The sequence below is a fragment of the Spinacia oleracea genome, chromosome 5 (genome assembly GCF_020520425.1).
Source record: "Spinacia oleracea cultivar Varoflay chromosome 5, BTI_SOV_V1, whole genome shotgun sequence".
Taxonomy (NCBI): Eukaryota; Viridiplantae; Streptophyta; class Magnoliopsida; order Caryophyllales; family Amaranthaceae; genus Spinacia; species Spinacia oleracea.
Window position 1 is genome coordinate 20569561 of NC_079491.1, and position 23756 is coordinate 20593316.

The 23756-nt window shown below is 36.3% G+C and overlaps 2 protein-coding genes across 2 annotated transcripts; both read right to left on the bottom strand.

Moving 5' to 3' along the window:
- Positions 1-321: 321 nt before the first annotated feature.
- Positions 322-9629, bottom strand: LOC110804499 (uncharacterized). Its single transcript, XM_022010092.2, has 14 exons — positions 9176-9629; positions 8716-8835; positions 7152-7217; positions 6973-7074; positions 5953-6036; positions 5744-5862; positions 5548-5649; positions 5232-5348; positions 3200-3265; positions 2988-3054; positions 2608-2661; positions 2408-2497; positions 1149-1187; positions 322-795 (listed from the first exon to the last, which is right to left on the bottom strand). The coding sequence occupies exons 1-14, from the start codon at positions 9191-9193 to the stop codon at positions 679-681; spliced, it is 1161 nt and encodes a 386-aa protein (XP_021865784.1). The 5' UTR covers positions 9194-9629; the 3' UTR covers positions 322-678.
- A 1979-nt stretch (positions 9630-11608) lies between these two features.
- Positions 11609-23372, bottom strand: LOC110780420 (uncharacterized). The gene is made up of 4 exons (XM_056828330.1): positions 22116-23372; positions 21089-21197; positions 15402-15537; positions 11609-12059 (listed from the first exon to the last, which is right to left on the bottom strand). Exons 1-4 carry the CDS (start codon positions 23051-23053, stop codon positions 11938-11940), a joined length of 1305 nt encoding a protein of 434 aa, XP_056684308.1. The 5' UTR covers positions 23054-23372; the 3' UTR covers positions 11609-11937.
- Positions 23373-23756: the final 384 nt, after the last annotated feature.

Below are 23756 nucleotides of genomic sequence, written 5' to 3' on the forward strand. Positions count from 1 at the left end.
GTTGAGAAAAGTTAACCCCAACTTGATAACTAGACTTGAATCTAACCAGAAAATAGCAGGACATGAATTGACATGAATAACACATTAGTAAACATTGTGGAGTTGAATGCAGCCTCTTTTTCTGAGCTTGGCTGGGCGACTCGGTTAGCGTTATTCTGTGCGTTGTTCTGAACTGCCAAGCTTCATTGCCATTCTGACTCATCTGCAATAATGTTTCTTTTTTACGCGAAGATGATTCCTTATCTTCATCACTTAGCTTTGAGACAGTGTTGGCTTTACAACAGTGCACAAAAAGGGAAAACCTTACCTTGGTCTTAACTCTAAAGTAACAAAAAACAATCTCTCTTTCATATGAACGTGGATTACATCTTTGAATTCCATAAAGAATCATAACAAGCTTGGCTTACAATAGGGAATATCTAGATACATGCCAGATGCCAGATGCCAGATGCCAGATGCTATCGCGGACCATCTAAGTTCTAATATACATGGCTGAGACATTTATATGTACAGAAAAAAGCACAACTAAAGAAAGGATGGCGCAATACAAAAATGTACCATCTCGCATCATGAGTGTCATGAAATGTTCGATTCTTCTGCACAACGATATGTATAAGTTTGTGGATTTGTATTGCTTTGTGTCATTGTATGACCAGTATGTAACCCAAAATTGACTCATCAGTTTCTGTGTTGATCAGTTTGTTTGTACATATCAATCCAACATTTGGAGTTATTCACTGCATCACTCCATCTTTGACTGAACTTCTGCATTTCAATGAATGACTGTCTCCTGACCTACAATTTCATGAACAATCTCTGTGTTATGAATTTACGATAGACATCAGAGAACAATCTCGGGGAAACCCTTTTCCGTATCTCCTTGAAAAGCTGCAGTACTATTAATAAGACACCTAATGTCACAGTGAGACTCAAACTTAGAAAATGACATCAATGGAGTTCTCCGTTTAGCCCTCTTTTACAAGACTTCCTCAAATTTTATTTTTAATTCTCGTTTTTTAGTTCACTTTGCACAACCGTCATTTTGTCGTTCATAATGCTCTGTACTTGGACGTAATTGGCATACAATTTAACAGAATCCATTATTTGCTTCAAAGAATGACAAGTTCAGAGCACATGACAGAACTTACAGCTGGTCTATTGTCTACTCTTAGTTGCTCAGATGATTCCTGCAAATAAAAAAGATCAAATGTTTGTCAGAAGGGTGCATGTGGTTAATGGAAAAGAACCTTAACATGCGGCTTGCAGAAGAAATTGTAGTACTAATTCTAGAAACAAGATATTTCACTACTAGTTGTGGGAAATAAGACAAGAACAAACAAAATGCACAACTACCATAGTATATCGGCGGAATTCACAATAAAACTTACTAGTTGTGGGAAAAAGCAGGGGAAATAAGACAAGAACAAACAAAATGTACAACTACCATAGTATATCGGCGAAATTCACAGTAAAACAATTAGGGTTCACCAAATCCTGTAAATCATATGGGTTTTGCAGATGATCTACTTTTCTATTGAAAAGGGGAGTAAAATTCTGCTTGTCTCATACTGAGCTGTCTGAAGTTCTTGAGGAAATTATGGGTTACAGGCTAATGCTTCCAAGTCAGCTATGCATTGTTGTGGCCTTCTTTCTAGATTACTAAAACAATAGCTGGTATCTCTGATTTATTCTTAGCGTGCTTTCCTTTCAGCTATCTAGGGATGCCCAGTTTTGCCACCATAGACACTGGTGCTGATTGTGATAAATTGAATGATAGGCTGACAGCAAAGATCAAGAAACAGCACTTTTGCTGGGAGGTTACAGGTGTAAACTCAGTCCTTTGGAGCATGCATGTCTTCTGGGCTCAAATGGTTGAAATCCCTAAAACTGTGATTTTTCAGAACAATAGCATTTGCCGAGCTTATTTGTTGCTTGGCTTTGGACGAAGCCACACCTACCAAACTGTCAACACTTAACAGTGGTTTCTAGAGAGAGGCTCTTTCCTCTCTCTGGAAACCCTCCCCCGTGTTGAAACCCTATGTTGTCCACATGTGAGTTGTCCCACTTTGGAGAAAGATGAGAGAAAGTACCACAAGCTTGTGGAATCACTCCCACTATTGCCAATTGGTTTTAGCGTGGAACCTCCATTGGGCTTCTTATAAGTGGACCGAACTCTCCTCCTTATTGGGTTGCCCAGACCCATTTCATATTTCTCTGAAATTTAACACACCCCCCCCCCCCCCTTTTATGAGCTTTGTCGGCTAGCCACTCTATCTTGCATAATAATATTCAGTCCATCTCATTCTTGATATGAGGAACAGTTCCTTCAGATTATAAAGTGTTCTGCTTATGAGTAGCAATAATACCTTCTTACTAGTACAAACAAAAAACAAAAAGGAGTACCCACCTTGTTTTTGTCCAGGACACCAAGTGTTGGAAGTCCAAGATGAACGATGTATTCAGAATTCACCACACCAACATTTTTCACTCTATCACCCTGAAATGTACCAAATGTAATCAGAAAGGTTTCAACCATGAAATTAGCAGTAGCTGAAGGTAAAACAACAGCCAAAATAGAAGAAGGTGAAAGAGAATATCATAAGTCACCTGTGCACAATAACCCATCTGTCTATCCAAACCCCAAGCATGAATCAGATCATTCTGCATGGAAATTTTTACTAATTAGTTCATTACCACTTACCAGAATAAACCAAATAGGGCATTAAAACAACCCTGCCACCGAAAGATATTATCATGTCATTTTTATGTTGTAAATCATAAATATGAGCAGTGCATGAGAAGAACAATGTACGCAAAAGAGTACTATGCATCTGAAAGCACCGATAACATGTTTTTTTCTCTTTTTCTTGCATACCTATATTTATATGTTCCCGTTAAACATATTTGTTAATTTGTTATACATTGTATCAAGATTGATGCCAACAACGGAAAGCAGGTTTCACATTTCTAGAGGAAAGTGTATGTACCTGGATCATGTACCATACACATTGCCAGGCTGCTTTTGAGAAGGCTGGTGCCATCATTTCCACCCACCTGCGTAAATAATCCCAAATAACAATATTTAGTGGAAAACATTGGCAATTCATCATCCATAATGAAATAGCAGTACATCTTCCACAGAGCACCACAAGCAAAGCTGCATTCATGCAGGCAAAATTGCATAATCCTATATGCTTACCCAGTGCACGGAGGAGTTGTGCTGTTTTCATCACACAATCCACTGCCTTTAGATTTGTAAAATCTCCTGCTCAAGAAAGAGGGAAACATTAAACATATTGATTGCATACACACCCAGAAAAGGAAGCGGCAAAACTTAGATCCTAGTCTCCTACACTTAAAAGCATTGATTTAATCCAATAGGTTACACGCTTTTATTAAAACATGTTCATCCAATCACGAATTAGTTTTAACAACAAATGTCTTTCACATCTCTATTCCATTTTTAATTATATAGAATATAGAAATTATTTCTTGTTCTACTTCCATATTCATTTTAACAACACTTAACACTGCATATCCATATTTAACATCTACATGTTCTGTTAATCGAAATAATGCTTAAAGGACTGAAGATGAGATATGTTCTTTTATTTGGAAACTGTATGTTCATTATTTTGAATTGGATGTTCTTACAAGAGCAGGATGAGCATCATATTAAATATGTTCTTTGGATCTATGGAGTAATTTACAGTGTAAAAGTTAGCACCCATGTGCCACATTGATGTAAAAGTTGGCAACGATGCCAACATATTTAACATCTACAAAAACAAAATGACATTTAAACTTGCTTTTGTCGCAGGATTATGCGCATACTTTTCAATTCCCTTTTTCGTTATTTTCCGTCTATTCTCCTTAGTTTTATATCTCTTTAATTTCCAATTTTACTTTTTACCTTTATTTCTACTTAATTTTATTCAAATCAGTGCAGACTTTGAACCTCATTATGCTGTATTAATTCCTACTTGATGTCTACATGAACTTTGAATGGTGTTGGCTCTGATTTCAGGGACATGATGTAACAGGGGTAGTGGTGTCAGCGAGGATGGGTATAGGTGATGGAGGTGGTGAAGTTGGAGGCATGGAGCAGGAGCACAGATATCTCACCCCTGACTTTTCTTTTCAGGGGTTCCAACTTCCAACATCAATTTCACCAAATCATTCCATCAAAAGATAGCACGAAACCAACAAGACCTCAATGAGGCAAAGCTCTAAGTTTGACACTAATTTGGATATGTCAAAGAAAACAAGATGAAAATTTTAATGAATTGAGCAAAACGGTTTAATGAATTGGATATATCATTGTGATTGAATTCTGCAGTGGAAAAATCCCCTTTCATACATAATTGTTTGATGAAAGGCACAACGGTTTATTTTATTTCGTGGATTTGGATAAAGAGAGACTACCCTTTAAATTACCAGCTTATTTTCAGCATCACTTGAAAAAGAAAGAATTCGGAGTGGACTGCCGACAACATGCCCAACCACCTCACCAAAAATTCTTTTACAGTTCTCCTTAATGGCCTTTAGAATTGTATTTTGAGGAAAGGAGGCTTGGGAATTACACTAGTAACTATTTTCTATCAAGAATCATAAGCTTGCAAAAGAACTTTACAAAGTTGTGGATATAAAACGTATTACTCTGAAGAGAAATTAATCAATTATTTCAATTTTTTAAAGAAGTTTCTACTACAAAAATCTGAAGAGAAATCAATCAATTATTTCAATTTGTACTACCTACATTCCTTATTTCCTTTAATATTCTTGGAAATTAATATTTGCACAAAATTCAGGCAGCAGGAGAGAAAATGGAAAAGTGGGGCAACAAGTGGCAAAACCATGAAATTGGGTAAAATAATGACTCATTTTTTTTTTTTTGCTGCGGATGAGCCACAATGACAATGCAAATTACAATGGAGGGAGGGGGATTCGAACCTAAGACCTATCATACACAGATCCTCTAAGTGTGACACTAGGACAAGACCTCATTGGTGCCAATTAATGACTTGTGACTCAACAAAGTGAGGTGGTTTTTTTGGGGCATGATAAGGTAAACCATCGTTGCAAAAAAGAATAACATAGAAGTTGTAAAGAATAAAAGAGGAATGCACTAATGGGAGGAACAGAGGTAAGCAGACATATTATTAATTAAACTTTATACTGGTCAGATTGATGATAACAAGACCTTTTCTTCAATATGGTATATAGCCTACCTGTGCAGTATTTCATTCTTCCTGCGAGCAGTAATAGGGTGATGAACCACTGATTTAACAGGATCAAGTGCTGGTTGTGATATCTCAAGTCCTTCACTTCTAATAATGTTGATGTACCTGCAAACAAGTTTGCAAAAACTTATTTACCTAATATCTTAATAACTAGAACTAATATTTGCCACTTGTTACAGAAACAAAACAAACTGAATCCAGGTATAAAGCAACTACTGGCTGATATTTCTCTGTTTATTATTTTCCCTGCATCTACAACAAAGAACAGGCAGGAAATATCAGAAACAATAAGCAGAAGCTTTACCTTTGTGGATTGAAGTTTTCTACGTCAAGATCCTCATCCCAAAGGAAAATATAGTCATACTCTGCCACTATATCTGGATGCAAAAAACGCTTGGCAAACCACCTGCATTGACAAAAATATGTGCAAATGGAGGCTCATTTCAAACCCCCTGAACACAGTATACACTGACAGAAGAAGTTTATAGATTAAAAGTTACCATTTTGTTTGGTTCTTAGCAGACACATGTATCACACGATTATTCCACCTTAGATCACTCCATTCATCCACAATGCCATCATAATGAAAGAGCATTATGACAAAGTCGTTGGAAAGAAACTGGAAGTGTATTAAAGGCATCAAAGATAAGCCCAACGGATGGCTAGTAACAATAAAACATCAATACAGAAGCAGATCATAAGCATTTACCTTCTCAACAGTTTTATTTACTATCTCCTTTTGCTTTACTCCCACTGCAATTGCCAACAAATTCAAAGAAGGTTTCAGCTTCTCCTGAAATAATCATATGTTGAAGTTCAACTCGTTAAACAGCTGAAAGCTCAGATAGTATAGGATGATATCTTTAGTGCAATTAAATATTGTCTTAAATTCATTTCACACACAGACAATATGCGACTCAATAGTAGCAAATAATTCTTGGACATCAAGGGACTCAATAGTAGAAAAGTTCTGGAATGGCCCTTCATTTCATACTTAATGCTTTTATATATCTTTTTTGTTAGGAAATAAACGGACTTAATTAAACCGAAGAGGACTTGAATTGGAGATTGGAGTCAAAATCAGACTATCCGTCAACATGCAAAAACATTACGAAGAAATATAGCTTTAGAATATTACATGATTGTTACCTAGAAGCTTTGAGCTTCATAGGAAATCATGTGGGGAAAGCAAGTAGCTTAGGAAAATCAAGACAACTTGATGTTTCATTCACAAAGGCTCTGGAAGATTTGTTAATTACTTTACATCCTAGGTTAATGTAAATTGCAACTAGGAAACTAGTAGTATTTCGGTATGTAACAATCTCTAGAATCTTTTAGGCTTGAGGAGTAAGCATAATTCTAGTAGACGAGGGTTTCTTTTTAGTTTAGCCTACAAAAGGAGTTTAGGCCTACGTAAAAGAGGGAAAATACAATTGGTGAAAGGAATCATCAAAAAGGGTTATTGTGTTATTTTGCAGGAACTTAATAATAAAATATTATTTGAGGGGAGGAAATATAAGTTTCCTCACAAACACTTGTCTGGTTTGTTCCTAATTCTTCGTGGCACGCGTTGGTTATAACATCTTTCGCCATGTTCTTTTGTGCCTAAATACAAAGTTCCGATTATACATCGGATACCATTGTTTTCTTAGGTCATACTGAAAGAAATTAGACTTAAGTTATAGCAGAAAAGAGATAGTTACACAAGCATAACAGCGTTGCTGCATACCTTGGCTAAGGAAGAATCCCATAAGGGTCGCAATTCGAAGTTGGATGTTCGGACAATAATTCCCTCAGGCAAAGACTCACTACCTGGAGGCCTACATTGATTCTAAAAAGGGAAATAGATCAATAACAAATATTTTAAAAGATTCAACATGCTAAAAGTTAAACACTCAACCAACTAACCCTGCAGAAATTAGATTTTGGACTATGTTCAGTGCCCATCATTTCCATTGGCCATTTAGATATTTTCTGCAACAAGTGACTTAACCATTACGATTGAATCACAAAAGCTAAAACAAAATAATTACAAAATGGAAATTCCAGCAATATATCATTCAGCAGTTAAATCAACGGTCTTTGCCGAAACACAAAACTGAAGTCTATAAGAGACAATTAAAACATCACATCATAGACTACAAGTAGAACCGCTAACTTGAATTTCATTTTTGATTATTCTGACTGTATTAGTATATTTCACTGAGCGAGCAGTATTTTACAAGAACGGTCAAGATACAGGGTCAACTAATGACATCAGACTCAAGTCAGATGAGTGAGATGACAGGGGGTTTGCCATTTTGTTTCAGGCAGGACTTTACCAACCCATATTGCTCAACATTCCGCTTGGAACAGGCAAGTCAATGAGTAACAGATTCACCGGCTTAACTAAGCAAAGACAAACCAGGTCCCGCCTACTTCCATTTTAAGTCACTTGCTGGCGCTATTTAGTTGAGGGGGAAAGTAAGAGCTTTTCCATTAAATTCTGGAACAAATACGAACATATCTAGGTTTAGGTACTGGATTAAGCATTTATTAAATTGACAAAGTGGAACATGCCAATTTTTGTAACTTAATAGTACAGTTTTTACTTTTTAGGATGAAAGGTTCTCCCTCGGTTTAATTCTTGTACACATACTAGAAGGCATAAACTTCATAATCTTTACCCCAAATATATTCACCCTGAAAGTTCCCTATGAGAGACAAGCTCTATAAAGGAGCAATGGGAATTTATACCTATAGAAATTCTTCTCAAAGAATCCTACTTCAAACTTTTCATTGCTTAAGAAATAAATATATTTTCCATACAACTTGTAAGACTTTTCACAAAGAAGAACAAGCCATAAATTTTGGGGGGATAAGCCAAAACAACATAACCTCCTAACACATGTGAGCGCAGCAAAACAATAACAGTTTCAACCAGAAATTTCCAACCCTCCAAAACCCCCAGAAAAAATTTAAGCATTGCATGTAGAGCAAATATTCCACCATTTCCATTCTTTCAAACTATTCATTTCAAACTCAGCTAATATTCATTATTCCACAACCTTTTTATGTCTATGAATAGTCATTGTACCAAATATCTCAGAAAATTGTCCTCTATTCAGTTGAACATACAAAAACCTAACGAGTTTACTACCATTTCAATCAAGTCTACAACTAATCAAGTTCTTTACATTAGCAGAAGTTTTAGCTAAACATATTTCCACTCCACCCAAATGACGCCCCGTTTACATAGGCGCCATACGCAACCCGGCCTACCCACGGGGTTGTGCTACCCCTGTGGTATCTACTAAACTTCAAACAACATAATATTATACTCCGTACTACAATTAGTTGATTACTATCCCTTCCAAGTCGAAAAGATGACTTAATAACTTTGATGACTTCATACAAGATCACAATGATATGTTGCTAAAAAAAACTTGACATATAATTCAGATCAAATACTATATGGGATAAAGATACTAACTTCTTTATAATCCTCCGCAATTAAAGCACTTCCAATGAAATAAGTGAAGCAAATTAGAGACAATCCAATGAAAATTCTGTACAAATACAAGCGGTTCTTTGAGTCTGAGAACGCAGAAATCTGACAAGGAAAAAGGCGTTAGTATCAAATATCAATTAAACATTAATAACTGCAATCAGGCAAGAAATCCTTTAAAAAAAATATTGTAAATTGAATTTCAAAAATCAATTGATATATTTATTTTGGAAAAATACTGGCTGTTTTTCTCAAAAAAATGCAGCACAGTTCAGAAAACAAAACCCAATAACGATAAACGGAGAGAAATTATTAGCAAACTTCAGCTTAATTAATTACACTTAAAAAAAAGTTATACTAAACAAACAGCAGTTCGCAAAAAAAAATTCTAAAAAACCCAGAAATGGAAAGCTTGAAGTTTGAATATACAGAAAGAGAAACTTACAGAAAAGGGAGAATTCATGGTAGAAGAAGCTAAGGAGAGAAAGACATGAAAGGGGCCTTTTGGAGGACTTTATTGGGTTGCTATTCGAAGAGAAAGGCACGCCAGAAAAGTTAAGTAAAGAATATTCAAAAATTACTGGATAAATCCTTACTAATTATACTTCTACTTCTTCCTGTTCAGGTGTATTTGTAAGCAAAGGCAAGGAATATGTGCTTTTAATTGTTTTTAGATTATAATTTTTAGTTTTTAATTTTTAATTTTTAATTTTGTAGGGGGTGGTGATGGGAGCTAGCAGGTGTTGGAAGTGGTGGAGATGGTGGTGGTCAGGGGTGGCGACTTTGCAGTTGCCAACTGTTGGTGATGGAAATGGGAATGGTCGTGGGATTGAACAGAGAGAGATAATGACGAGGTGGTTGGTTTAGTGCGGTTCAAAATTACTACTGTTATGCAAACAGTTTGATTATACACTGTCGTGCATGCTTGAAAAACATAAATGTAGGACCGTTATAAATGGAAAAATAAATACAAACAAGTATCATTATAAAAATAAATACTCCCTCCATTTCTTTTTGTTTGTTACGTATTTCTTTTTAGGCGTTTCACAATGTTTGTTACGTGAGAGAATATTTCCTCTTATAAACTTATTATACTATCATTTTTTGTGTCATCTTTTAATTTTAATTGGTCTAAATTTTTCAACTCATTAAATTTTTTTACAATTTCCCAAGTATTTTAAGTTAGCAATCTTTGTACTTTTCCATTATTAGTTCATTTTATAAATAAAATAATCTTATTGGTTGTTTTAATGATTAGTGGATTGGGGTTTTACTTGAGTTTATTTTTTTAATAAAAAAGAAAAAGAATATTTATTATACGTTAATGAACGTGCAAAAGTTCAAACGTAACAAACAAAAAGAAACGGAGGGAGTAAATATTTATGACGTGTGGTTATAAAAAAAAAAAAAATACTTTTTTATCTAAAAAGATTCACCTTTACGCTTGTTAATGTAAATCTTTGACTATTAATATTGTTAATTATAGATTAAAAATATATAATTGTAAATTTTAGAATATTCTTTACTTTTCTTTTGAACTACAATAAGTAAATAGCGGGAAAAAACAAAGTAACATCCATCCAAGGCTAGACCTAACGTACCATACCACTTCTGAACAAGCCATGAAACAAGGAGTTTACTTCCGAGCTCTCGATCAAGCTCGCAATTTTGTCTTGGGGCTTGTATATAGGGTAGCTCATCGTCCTTTCTTGTGCATGCGAAAACTTTTATAGACTATCTCGGACTTCACCTCGAGCAAACTACCCAAACAACATTTTAGTATATTGTATGATTGTAAAGTTAGGATGTGTCAGGTTGTGTAGGCCAACGTGCCTCGTGCCTTAATGTGTCATGCTGAAACGAGCTAAGAAATTTGTGTGTGCACGACCCAACCCACGTGTCGTGCCAGACGAACAACCCCTTTATTAATTTAATAGTTTTTGTTAACTGGTAATAAGTGTGCCTACGTACGAGGATCGGTCCGTCATGTCCGTGCCAAGTTTTTAAAATAATATCGATGAGAACTTGAGAAGCTATGGCATATCGGATTATCTTTTGTGTTGCGATGTGCTTGCAAGGAGATTGTGCCCATTCTATATCGGGGTCGGACAACCTGCATGTTGGCCCTACCAATGCTCAGATTACATGCGAGAAGTATATAAATTTGGCTTTTGGAATTTTTGAAGCATTTTAGTTGCACGACTTCACACGACATAAAAATTGCATAATACTTCGGTATACATTTTCAGATGATGTCATTATAAATTGCTGGAATTTAGTAACGTATTAAATTTAAGTCTATTGATTGTATAAATTTATCTAAGAATTGTACCGACTTTTTTTTAACAATATATATAATGATATATCGACTTATCTTTTAGTACAATATAAGATGGATTAAAAACGCGCCTTTGAATTTTCTACGTCTGCAACATTTGTGGACTCGTGACGTTTTATGGGGAGTGGTATTTGGACATACACCTTTTTTGTTGCTCCAATTTTTAGATGATTTCAAAGAAGGTGAAGAAGGTCACTTGAGCCTTGAGGGGGTGATTACACGGGAATTAAAAAAATAAAGATAAATGAAATAAAATATATATTGTAGCTCCAACATAATGTACGACTTCCCGCTGCCCATATTTGGTGATGCAAAGTGCACCGGCTTTATGTTGTGTTGTTGAGCGCACCTTGGTCATGGTTGTCTGGTTGGTTGGTGCCGATTTGACTATTTAAAAAGATTGGTATGTTCTTTCAGGGGTAATTTTAGACGTTGGACCAACGAGTTACTCATCACCTCGAAGCGTTCCATGCCTTCCCTCCCATTCTTTCTCTTCTTTTCTAAAATTATGGACAGGAGAGGAACAAATGGGACCAACTCTTTTGAAAATGGGCTGATATTTATTTCAACTGACTGGTAAATTCATAGGAGTATAGAGGTAAAATGTCTTATGCACAACCCTCTTTTTCTCTATTTTTCTATCACAGGGATTGTCTTTCAAAGTAGCTGCTGAAGTAACAGTGGTCTGAAGCATGTATCCTGTAGTCGAGTTAAACGCCACAGGAAAGAAATGCCCTGCTTCATTTCGTGTCCATCCTATACGCAACTTCATATGTGGACAGAATTTGCCAAAAGCACTGATACTCGCGCATGACTTTGCCAAGAGCGTAATGTTACCCGGTTTCTGTTGTAGCCTAAGTGTGGTTTTCTCATGCTTTCACAGATGATGATTCAACCAAAGCAATCACACGCTCAGCAATCTCTTCACCAGCATTTGGCTTTGCGGCCTGTAATGCTCTATCTGACATTGCTGACATGAGCACATCATTATCTGCAATCATATTCCAGATTACAAACCTTCAGTATAACCAATAAGCACAATTCAAGAAACACTATGGAAAATTTTGAGATTTCTACTCGTGTTTCTTGTTTCAATCTTAGGAAGCAAATGAGTTCCCCAAACAACAAAATAAATCATAAAAAGCTAAAAACCAAAAGCAAAAGTAGTTGATAAAGGAGGAGAAATTGCAACTAAAATTTTATGTAATTGATCAAGTTTATGTAATTCATCACATTAACTCTGCTTAAACCCAAACAGACAAAAATATACTTGTCATATGTAGCTTTCATACATTAGAAGCCAAGTCTGAGACAATTGGCCTTACTCTTACCCCTGGGTGTGAGTGTGTGGCTGAACATCCTCAGGGTTTTGTTCAAAGACTACTGAGTATTGACAAATGATTCCAATCTGTGACATTATTCAATAACATTGACGGTAGAATGTAGTACAACTTCAAACATAGTACCAGAATGGCAGAATACACCAACTTCTTTGTAAAACATGATAAAATTTCAGGAAAATAAACTAGAAGGGTTTCATTTACTTAAAGGACTTTGTTATCGAACTCTGCAGTTTGCTTCGACATTTGAAGCACTTGTTTAACTTGTATAACATACCATAATGTACTAACAGATGACACTAAGTTGAAAACAATCTAGCATCTCGAAATGCCCAAGTTTCTTTGTTTCAGCTTTTAGCTTGTCCATGGACAACTGTATTCGGACATTATGTTTGACATTACAGATCATGTTTCTGTTATACATTCCCGTAGCTATTTTCCAGCAAAAACGTTAATCCAGTATGACATTGTCTGTTTCAAAACTGCCTGCATCCTCGTTGTGTATGGATGAAAACCTTGCTCCAAAAAGCACATTAACAGCCATAAAGAAGTTATCACAGGGTCAATGCCCTGCTGTCTACGGTCTACGGTCTACCTATTTTTCTCTAAATTTCCTATTTCCTTTCTCCCTATAACCTTGCACTTACATGGCAAAAGGAAGGCACTACGACTTTGTTTCATCCACAGGAACATTGTTATATAAGGTTAAATTTTCACAGGAAAAATTGACATGAATAATCCCAATTTTCACCAATCTTCTCAAAATGATCCCAACTTTGAATTATTTTAGAATGATCCCAACTTTAGGGGTACCTTCTCACAATAATCCAAACTATTAATTTCAACATATTATAGACCTAAAATGGATTAGTGAGGCAAGAAAAAAAATAGTTTGGCTTATTTTGAGAAAGTCCCCTCAAAAGTTGGGAATATTATAATCCAAAGTTTGGATTATTTTGAGAAGACGGGTGAAAGTTGGGATTATTCATGTTAATTTTTCCAATTGTCACAGGATACATTATCAGTCCATAACTATATTCATGAGAAAAATATTTTAGATTATCCAACCACAAAGAATTTTAGTGTTCGTTACATTTCTGGTATTTCGTAATATCTTACTATCTGGTGCCCACTTCATAAGTTGACAAATTCTTCCCTCCACACAGCATTACGTTTCTCATATATACTCAGTATAAACTGCACACTTACATTACAAACCAGCTTGCTGTTTTAATGTCAATTCACATCCATTGACATTAGCCTAGGCTGCACAACAGGCTTTTATCTTAAGTTTGGGGGTGGTGGAGGGAAAATAAACACCTAGCTCATCGCAAAAACATAGATGGTATTTCTAGTAAACACTTGATTATAATTTTTAAAAAGAGAAGAAGAGTGAATAGTTGGCTTCTTAAAAAATCATCAGATGCTTTTATATCTTTCTTAAAATAAAAGAAAGGTTAGACTATGTGATGAAGAAGATTTGATTCCAGAATTGTAGTCATTACAGTCTCAAGTGTCTCCATGGTGCATAATTACAACACACCTGCTTACATCCTCATACAACACTCAAAACATATAGCCTAATTCTCTAAAACAACTTAATAACAATCTGATCTTCCTCGCAGCAGACATTAACTGGTATTCGGGAGAAATATACAGTATATAGGATGGTTGCCTACTTTCCCCTGAAGCCTGCCATGGCCTTTAGATTTAGAGAAGATTTGGCTAGTCTTTCAACTTTCCTGTTGTCAAGAAGATTTGTGTCTAGTTTAAAACCTTATACTACTGACAGGCCTTGACTAAGATGATAAGGTTCTACTTCTAGCTTTTGATTGTGATGTTTTTGAACTAGACACAAATCATCTAGCTCACATTGGTTCTAGCTGACAACATCTTCAACAGTAATCGCAGGCTCGACGGGCTGCTTAAGAATGGAAATGTTGTCAGAGAGCAAAACTGTGAGGCTGACTTACTGGCCAAGAAAGATTTCAGCAGAGAATGAATATATGCTTGGCTTTCATGTACTTTTGGTGCTTTTGTACCTTTTATTTTGGGTTTCCTTGCTTGATCTAGTCACTTACTTAGCTTTGCTCTGAAAACGACCTAGGAACTTAATGGTTGATTTTTTGGCATTTACGCCTTCGCAATGGTTCGTCCATTTCCGATGGAGCCAAAAGATTCATTTTTTCGTTTGGCTGTGGGATGTAATGGACTAAATCAAAATGGCTCTTAAAACTTCTTCGCTTCCTTTCCATGAAGTAGAAGATGGTCGTTCCGTTGTCGTCCCGTTATCGCTTCTGGGTCAATTGGAAACAACCTCTCTGCAATTGCAGGGGTAAGGTTGCGTACGTCCGACCCCCCCTTACCCCGTTTTTTGTGGGAGCCTCTTTGAGGCAATGGAGTAATGATGATAATGACGCCTTCGCAATAGTCCATATTGCTTACCCAACCAGCCAACCAACAAATCACCCCCCCCCCCCCCACACACACACACAAACAGACAACGGACATGGTGTCCATGCAACTGATTATTCTCAATCTCTTTGGAAACTTAGTTAAAATATCTGTTACCAATTTCAAAACAAGAAGCTTCTAAAGGTGATGTCATGGAGAAATGTGAAAAAATTGTCACTTTCGGAAAGGTAACAGTCTTATAAGAATGCATAAACAGAATTTTCAAGTCTTAGGCTCTGTTTGGTTCAACTGAATTTGACTGAAATTAAAGTATCTGGACTTATCTGAACTTGTGTGTTAGATTGTCTGAAAAAAACTTAATTTTGCTGAACTTATCCGAACTGATCTTATGCTGAAATAAGTTTTAAAAAAAAGTTGAAACAAACAAACCCTTACTCTTACTATGGCCGAGGGACAATGCAGTAACTTCGTATTTTATTTGGGGGAGGGGGGGGGGGGATATAAGTCATATCTTAATGTTGCTTGTATAATAGCACAGTTATAGCAGTTTTTAAAAAATCTGTAGGAAATGTGCATACCAATAATGTCCGTGATCGCATTTCGTAGCGTTGTTGAGTCAAGTTCATCTTCAGTTAGAATTCTTGAACCAGCTAAATCTGCCATTAAAGATGCATTTTGAAATTGATGTCCTTCTGCATCATTTGGAGATGGGATCTGCAAATTGTTTGATAAGAGTCACTTAAAGATATATAGACTCATACAGAAATAATGAGGGCCAATGTAGCCAAAACACTTGTCGGTATAAACCAAAGACACTCTCAGAAGAAATTTTTGACAAAAGTTAATAAAAGAAACTACAGCACCTATAAATAATAAGTATAAAAGTTCTACAGATTCAGCAGAAAAACAAAATATCCAATTTGTATACTGAAAGAGACTATGCTTTTATTTACCAATTGGGTACGAGAGAGGTGATTATGGCAGAAGTTTTCGGTACATTGCATACAAACGCATTCATGTCAATATGTCATTCCTAATTTGTAAAACACATAGACGAAAAGCCAGGTGAACAATCTGAGCTGCAGCTAATCGCTACTGGAAGTCTGGAATCTCTTAAGTTTTTAGTTTAATTTTTCAGTTAATGATAAATGAGAAGATACTATTGCAATAAAATAAAAACAATTCACCTAAAAGGCTAAAATTGTTTGGTCTTAGGGATACCTTCTAGGAAGAACCCCGTAACGCTAACAGTTAACCATGACAGGATTATCAGAACTCGATCAACTAGTTACATCACTTTGTTGTAACATACTAACATCACAATGACCTAAACCATTCTTTATCTTCTGCTCAAATTCTGTTCATGAATACTCTCTATTCTAGTCTTCACAATATAGTATATTCGGTAAAGTTACTTCTGGTTTCACTGCTTTATGATACTAAATTGCTCCGTTTCTGATCTACCAAACATTATATGCCACTGTTTCGAAGTTCCAAGGTAGCAAAAGTCTCTGTTCTTCTAAACTTGGTGCCTGTATAACACCTCCTGACCTAGTGTAGAGGTTGAGGGAGACTTAATCAGGGAGCCTAACTCCCACCCATGCTTCAAAGCAGTCATGCGACACATTCCCAGAACAAGTGTTTGTGTGTCTTGTGCAGATTGCAGACCCTTAATATTTCACTTTCTCCCTGGTTCGCAGCCTCTCATTAACTGTCAACCAAACTATAAAATATAGATACCCTGTTCCACACTACAGAATTCATATATTAGACAATTTAGGAACCAAATGCCACTGCTGTGTCATAAACCCTTCTTAAATCTCATCCTTTTAATTAAAAAAACATTTCCAAGCTGCACTTAGATTGTGACGTTGCATACCCCTACCAGTCTTTATCTTTCTATATCATGATATTCCTAACACCCAGGTCACCTAATATCTTAGGCTGTCCAACTTTCTCCGAAGCAATACCCAGGTTCAGAACTGTTACGCAGCTCAGACAAAAGAAAAGATCAAGAGTTCCACAACTGCATTCCTGCCTGCAAAAGGCAGGTTTCTGAAACTTCATATCTTGATTTTCACACCATTTTCACAATTATCTGCTCACTGCCAGCTGCTTTAAAGTTTTGGTGGAATTGATGGGAATACCAACATTCCTAAATGGTAGAGTTCCTACCTGAAAACAGCAGCCTCAGAACTTCTTCCCACCTCATCATCTTGCACTGTTGCACAACTGTACAGTAATTACCTGACTTAGCATGGCTGGCTTGCAAGCCAGTGGTAGAAGAGAAAAGTTCTAACCATTATTAAGGGAGCAGATATATACTCCCCCTTACAGAACATATGGCCATGTTCTCTTCACCATATTTTAGGATGTTCCGACTTATTCTTGTTAGAATCAGATGAAATCAGACAAGGTCTTCTTATTTCGGCTAACTTATTACTCCCTCCGTCCGCATTTACTTGAACACTTATCAATTCACATAGTTTTAGGAGATAAGTACTGGTTGGCTTATATTAGAATAGAAAAATAGATGATGTGAATTAGCGGGGTAATTTTATACTTCGTATTAGTTATTTTGATGAAAAAGTAGTGTGGAAGGAGATATTGAATCGAAAATGGGGAGTAAAATATAATAAAGCTTGTGGGACCATGCCAAAAAAAATGAAGAGTTCAAACTAATTTGGGCCTTGTGAAAAAGGAAAGTGTTTAAACTAATTTCGAACTTGTAAAAACGGTGAAATAGATATTTTAGAAAAGACACATTGAGACAAATTTAACAGAATTTCTCGTGATATTATTTTATCTTAAAAATTAGCATAAACATATGGTCAAAGTTCAATTAGACCTAGAATAATTAAATCAAACTAGACCAGAAAGATTCAGACCTTTAAATTCAAACCAGATTACTTTATTTTTGGAGAAGAGAACAAAGCGTAAGTAGGCCATCTGCAAAGCTTTAATGGTCAAGCTTGAGACTTGAGCATCTAGGGTGGAAGATAAATTGACCCTTTTCACCCACATAATTCATTAACTCCAGCTAAGTATTCCATGAGAGAACATATAACAAGGAGAAATGGGGTCACTGTATCTTAGACCTCTTTTGGATGTAAGGAAACCATAAGGAGTTATTGACAGGGGATAGAATTATAGGGACGTTACACGTGCCATCAACATTCGCACCAACTGAGAGGGGTAACCAAGAAAACCTCAAAAAGAAAAAACAAGAACACCGTACAACAACAGCATATGCCTTCCTTAAGTCGACCTTTAAAATGTCAAAAAAATATCGAAAAATCATGACATTATGCAGAACATATCTGCCAGAAGAAAAAAAAATCACCCTAGTTAGGAGCAATTTAATAAGGCTGTCAATCTTTCACATAAAATTTGGGTGATAAGCTTACAAAAGAAAGTACATGGTATGGAATTAAATCCAAATCCCTAAAAAAGCTAGACATTTAACCTTGGAAACCAGGATAATGAAAGTGTCTCCTTAAGCAAGGTATCTTTGCTTAAGAAAGACAACTTGAGAGATACATGGACAAATCTCCTATTGTTAAATTTTAGAGAATATGAAATGGATCTGGACAACCCAATAAGGAGGAGGAGAGTTTGTGAGAGTCCTCAAGTTTATAAGTTGGTATTTTTTCTCCTCTTTTTCCAATGTGGGACAACTCACATGTAGGTAACATTGGGTTTCAACACTCTTACACTCCCCCTCACATGTGTGTCCTTGTAATAAAAAAATTTGGGAATGGGTCTAGGCAACCCAATAAGGAGGAGAGTTCGGTCCACTTATAAGCCCAATGAAAGTTCCACACTAAAACCAATTGGCAATAGTGGGAGTAAATCCTCAAGCTTATAAATTGGTATTTTCTCTCTTCGTTCTCCAATGTGGGACAACTCACATGTGGGTAACATTGGTTTTCAACACCTACCATGGTTGCTTATTGTAAAAACTCTTTAAACCATCCATAACAAGTATTTAGCATTTGAAATGGAGAAAATCATTGTATTAATATCGCCAACAGTGAAATCACGCTTCAATTACTGACTATGGTGCTCAGACAGTTTATGTCTGTATCAATAACCCTAGCATTCACCTTAGATCAAATCATTCTGGCAAATGCCAAGAAACTGTGAATATAACTGTAAAAAAGCAGCAATAACACCATCAATATCAAATTATCAATAATGCATAATCCTACATCATCCAAAGTAGAATGGATCTTTTTGTGGACCCTTATTTTAGTACTTCGGTGTAAACTATGAGAGTTTTCTTCTCTTTTCTTTGAGCCATGTCACTATTCGGCTCGAGCAAGAGACATACTTAGTATGCACACTCCTGTATTCATCACTAGCATATCTCTGATCTTCTATTAGTAGATGAGTTCTTCTTGTATACTAGTCAACTTCTGTAAGGCCTGGCTGCATTGCATTTCATTGGAACCTCCTAGCTTAGCTTCTTCAGTTGCACCTTTCAATTTCTTCATTTTTTGAGTTATAGTAGACATACCTAAATCTGAATTTGATGTTCTGCACAACCTCATGAAATTTGGAGAAGAGTACTACATTTTGAAGAATCTGAAAGGCTGTTTACCTTGATTCTCGGGAAATACAAACCCAAAAGTTAAATACTGCCTTTTGTCAGATTGATTGCGTTTATGTGGATGATCTTATGGAGTTATGGTTGCTTGGTCCGTAGTTGAGATACTCTGTAAATTTACCATCTCTCTTGTGTCTTGTCATCCACATTAAGAGCTACAACATGGTCGCTTCGTTTCTATCTTTCTTATCTTCTATATGTTCTGTTTCTTCTTATACCCTTTTTGCATAACATTCCCATGCAAAATGGCCATATTTTCCACAATTGTAGCATCAACATTAGCCTACATTTTCCAGGACCTCTGGTACATGTTTCACCTATATAATTGTTTTGGGAGTTTTGGTTATATCTCCCTCCTTGGTCACTTCCGCATTAAAGCGGGATGCCTTTACCATGTGATTGAAACATTTATCTCTAAAAAGACTTGGTCATGGAAACTAATTCCTTAATTTATTCTTCGACAACATCCATTACATGGTTAAGGGAATGTAGAAATTTTTCAACTGCGCAAGAATCTCGTACTAATACCCTAAGCCTCTTGATTTGATTTACAACGTACCATAACTCCTATGAAGTAATCTCAGATGGATCCTTTATCCAACATCTCAAGTTTTTCAAACTCTCCTCTTACGGTTTGATGGATTCTTTATCCATCGTCTCAAAATTTTCAAACTCTCCTCTTAGAGTTTGAAGACGAACCTTAGTTACTCTACTTACTTCTTCAAAAGAATTTTTTAAAGTCCCATGCTAGTTTAGAACTAGTTGCATACCGAATTTCTCAAACATATCATCATCCAAAACCTTGATGGTGATCATAACTTCGTAAGTGCACTTTGGTCCTTTTTCCTCTCATTTTCTAAAGCTTCTTTTTCAGTTTGGTTCATTGTATCCTCGCTGTCAGGTTGAGTATAACCTTCCTAACAAACTCCATGTGCACCTAGGATAGTTTTCAACTTCTCATCTAAGACACCCAAATCATCATGTATTTATGTTGTGAGACTTGGATATTGGGAAGCTAGTGCATTATTTTTGTTGTTGTGTTCTTTAACGTGGCTCTAATACTAGTTTGTTAGAAGCAAGATGGAGACTTGCTCTAATTTCATACAGCCAACTGGAAGAAGAAAACAACACACTTACAATAATTTTTTAACTTTCAGAGTATGAGTGCAACTAAATGAATTGCATCCTATGAATAGTGTTCCCATTGTACTGTAAGCCTCCTAAGGACCTAACAAATGTCACGATTTCAATTCTATTCCTACCCATCTAGTGGTCAACATTATAGGCAACTTCAGAATCCCAATCTAATACACACCCTATCCTCTTCTCTCCCCCCTACTAAAATATCCAAAGACTAGATTGTGAACTACCTTCCACCCTCCCCCTTCCCATTTGTTTCATCCATGTCATGTTCCATCGTCTTTCCCGACATCCACAAACATGCTGCTAATACGAAGTATGAAATTTGGTGCTATTATTTGTTTTATTGACACTAGCTGCACTGTTCTCCTGGATTTGTTCTATCTGATGTCATGAGAATCGTAACAACAAAAACATGTTTGAGTTCCTCTAAAAAGACTAGTACACGCTAGCTATCTGACATGCTTTTAGCAATTCAAAAATTGAAGAGACCATAAAGGAAGCAAAGGTTGTTACCAGGATGGCAGGTTTCCCTGTAACTAGTAGTTCAGTACAAGTCATCGATCCAGCCCTAGAAACAATAAGATCTGCAGCTCCATATCCCATGTCCATAGAACGCAAAAACCTTATAAAAAACGAAAATTATGTTCAGATCATGTACGGGAAAAAAAAAGAACAATCAGATGGACTTTACTGATCCTAAAGATGATAGTAAAAGTTTTGAGACACACACGCAAGCATATATATATATCTGAAACAGACAAAAGAGGTTTACGGATAATGATTTCGTGTTCAAAATCAACACAAAAAGTCAAGTACAAAATTGACAGTTGAAGCAGGCCTGTAAACCAAAGAAAAGATTTGGATCAACAACATTGACTTCCAGGAACAGAATTGGGTACTGAATAAAAGATAAAACATATACTCCCTTCATTCTATAACATAGGGGATTATCACACATTTTGATGAGGCCCATGTGATAAGGAGAGGAAGGGTGACAACTGACAACCACAAACCCCAAAAGGAATGTGACAATCATTTCATTTCAAAACAGCTAAAAAGGACATTGTTAAAATTAATCAAGTATTCAAGAGCTGAGGGAATAAACTTGCTTCTGGGATAGGTTATTCTCTAGTCACCACTTATTAGTTATTATATGAATTTCTTTACAGGATAACAGTGAATTGGAACACGAGCAAAGATGCTCTAACCTAACGTAACAATGACTTATTATCTATGGTGAAGATAGGACACTTGTGGGACAGCAGTGCCAAAATATCCTCTCCAAGGAACCAAAATCTTATGCATTTGGTGTACAAGCTTGGCATGTAGCCTGCGGATTTATCTTGACAAATTGTAATTTGTAAATCAACATAGGCTAGGATTATCTATAGTTATATGAAGCAATTGAAGAGGAGTAAAACTACTCAGCTAGTTAGCAACTTAGTACAGTATGACAATAGCTTTCTCATAAATAAACATCAATGGAACATTGGAACAGCTATAATGGTGAGTTAAAATGGAATGGGAATCGAAAACTCACGGTGCCAATACCAATCGAGGATGGTTTCGAACAAGGCTCTCCATCTCATTGAATGATTCAACACCAGTCTCCCAAATTATATGCAAATTTGGCCGCTGCTCCAACATCTGAAAATAAATATTGAATAGAGCAATGTTCATAGAATTAGCCCCAAAGGATCCCCCAAGCACCAGCAGCACCACCGCCTCCGATTCTGATACCTTAGCCAACCTAGGGAAAAAATACGTCCTTGCCACGGCTTTTGACACAAACTTCTTTATTAACAACCTAACCGGATTCCCACTCACCACAATCTTCTTCTTGTCAGTAGGAAACCGGTCAACAGATGAATTATAAGCTACAAAAACTAAATCAGCAACAAGGGAAAGAAACCAATTGGCCAACCCAGGAATGGAGCTTTGTTCTTGGATCACCATTCTCAACCCTTTAATAGCAGCAATTAGGCAAATTGGGAAAGACACATAACCCCCAGTTCCAACCACAATTTCGGGTTTGAAATCTTTCATTATCTTCCAACTTGCAGCCATTGACTTCACCCATTTCAAAGGAATACTCAAATTGTTTACAGATAAAATCGGCCGGCTTAATGGGGTGGCGGGTATGGCGGAAAATTCGTATCCGGAAGCCGGCACCGCCGTGCTCTCCATCCCTGCATCAGTACCAATAAATAGAATTTGTGCATCTGGGTTTATAATCCTGATCTCATCTGCAATTGCTACAGCAGGGAATATCTGCCCCCCAGCTCCGCCGGCGGCAAAAACAACTCTTAATTGCTTCCCCTTTCTCTCCTCTACATTGGAAGATTCAAGTGTTGGAGGGTCAATTGACAAGCAACAGAAAACTTGGGACCTGGGTTTTGGTGGGTAAATGGGTTTGAATTGGGTATGTTTTGGTGGGAATTGTAGGGACAGTTGAGAGATTGTTGCAACCACCACCATTGTTACTGTAATTAGAAAGGTGGAAGTTGCAGAAGATTTTTTTTTAGCACATTTTATTTGTTTGTGGTGTTATAAATGCAACAGAGGTTTTGATTGGTAGTGAAAAGGAAAGGGAAAACGATGTTGTTTGGATTTAGTGAGTTAGTGCAATACCATGAACTGTCTTAGTTACTGGGTTTCAGACCTTCTATTGTCCATGCATTGTCCGAATGAGGGATGAACAAATGGTCCATGGTTTCCTCGCGCCAAAGGCGGAGATTCAGAGAAAGAAGACAGGCAAAACATACAACACTCATTGGCTTGAATCGCTTGGTGATGGGCTGTCCGCTGTGTCGTTTGGATGGTTAGATCGGTTGTTTCATAATTTCATTTGGCTTTTGTGTTGGATGTTTTAAAATGATGTTTTGTACATCTTACTTTGGTAATTATAGAGTACCCGTGTGAAAAAGAGTTCGGTAGTTTTCGTTCTATTATTCGTGATTTTTTTCCGTTGAAAATTATATTGTTGAGAAGACGATTAGTAACGATGTACAAATCTCTATTTTATAAGGGAATTTCTAATATCATTAACTGTAGAATCCTCAATGATAATTGAAATAATACAATTGCAATAAATAAAAAGCTACGGAAAACTAATTTGAGGTGAGTAATTAAAAACAGGAAAGCAATATAGTAAAACAGAAAAAACAATAAAAAGAAAGTG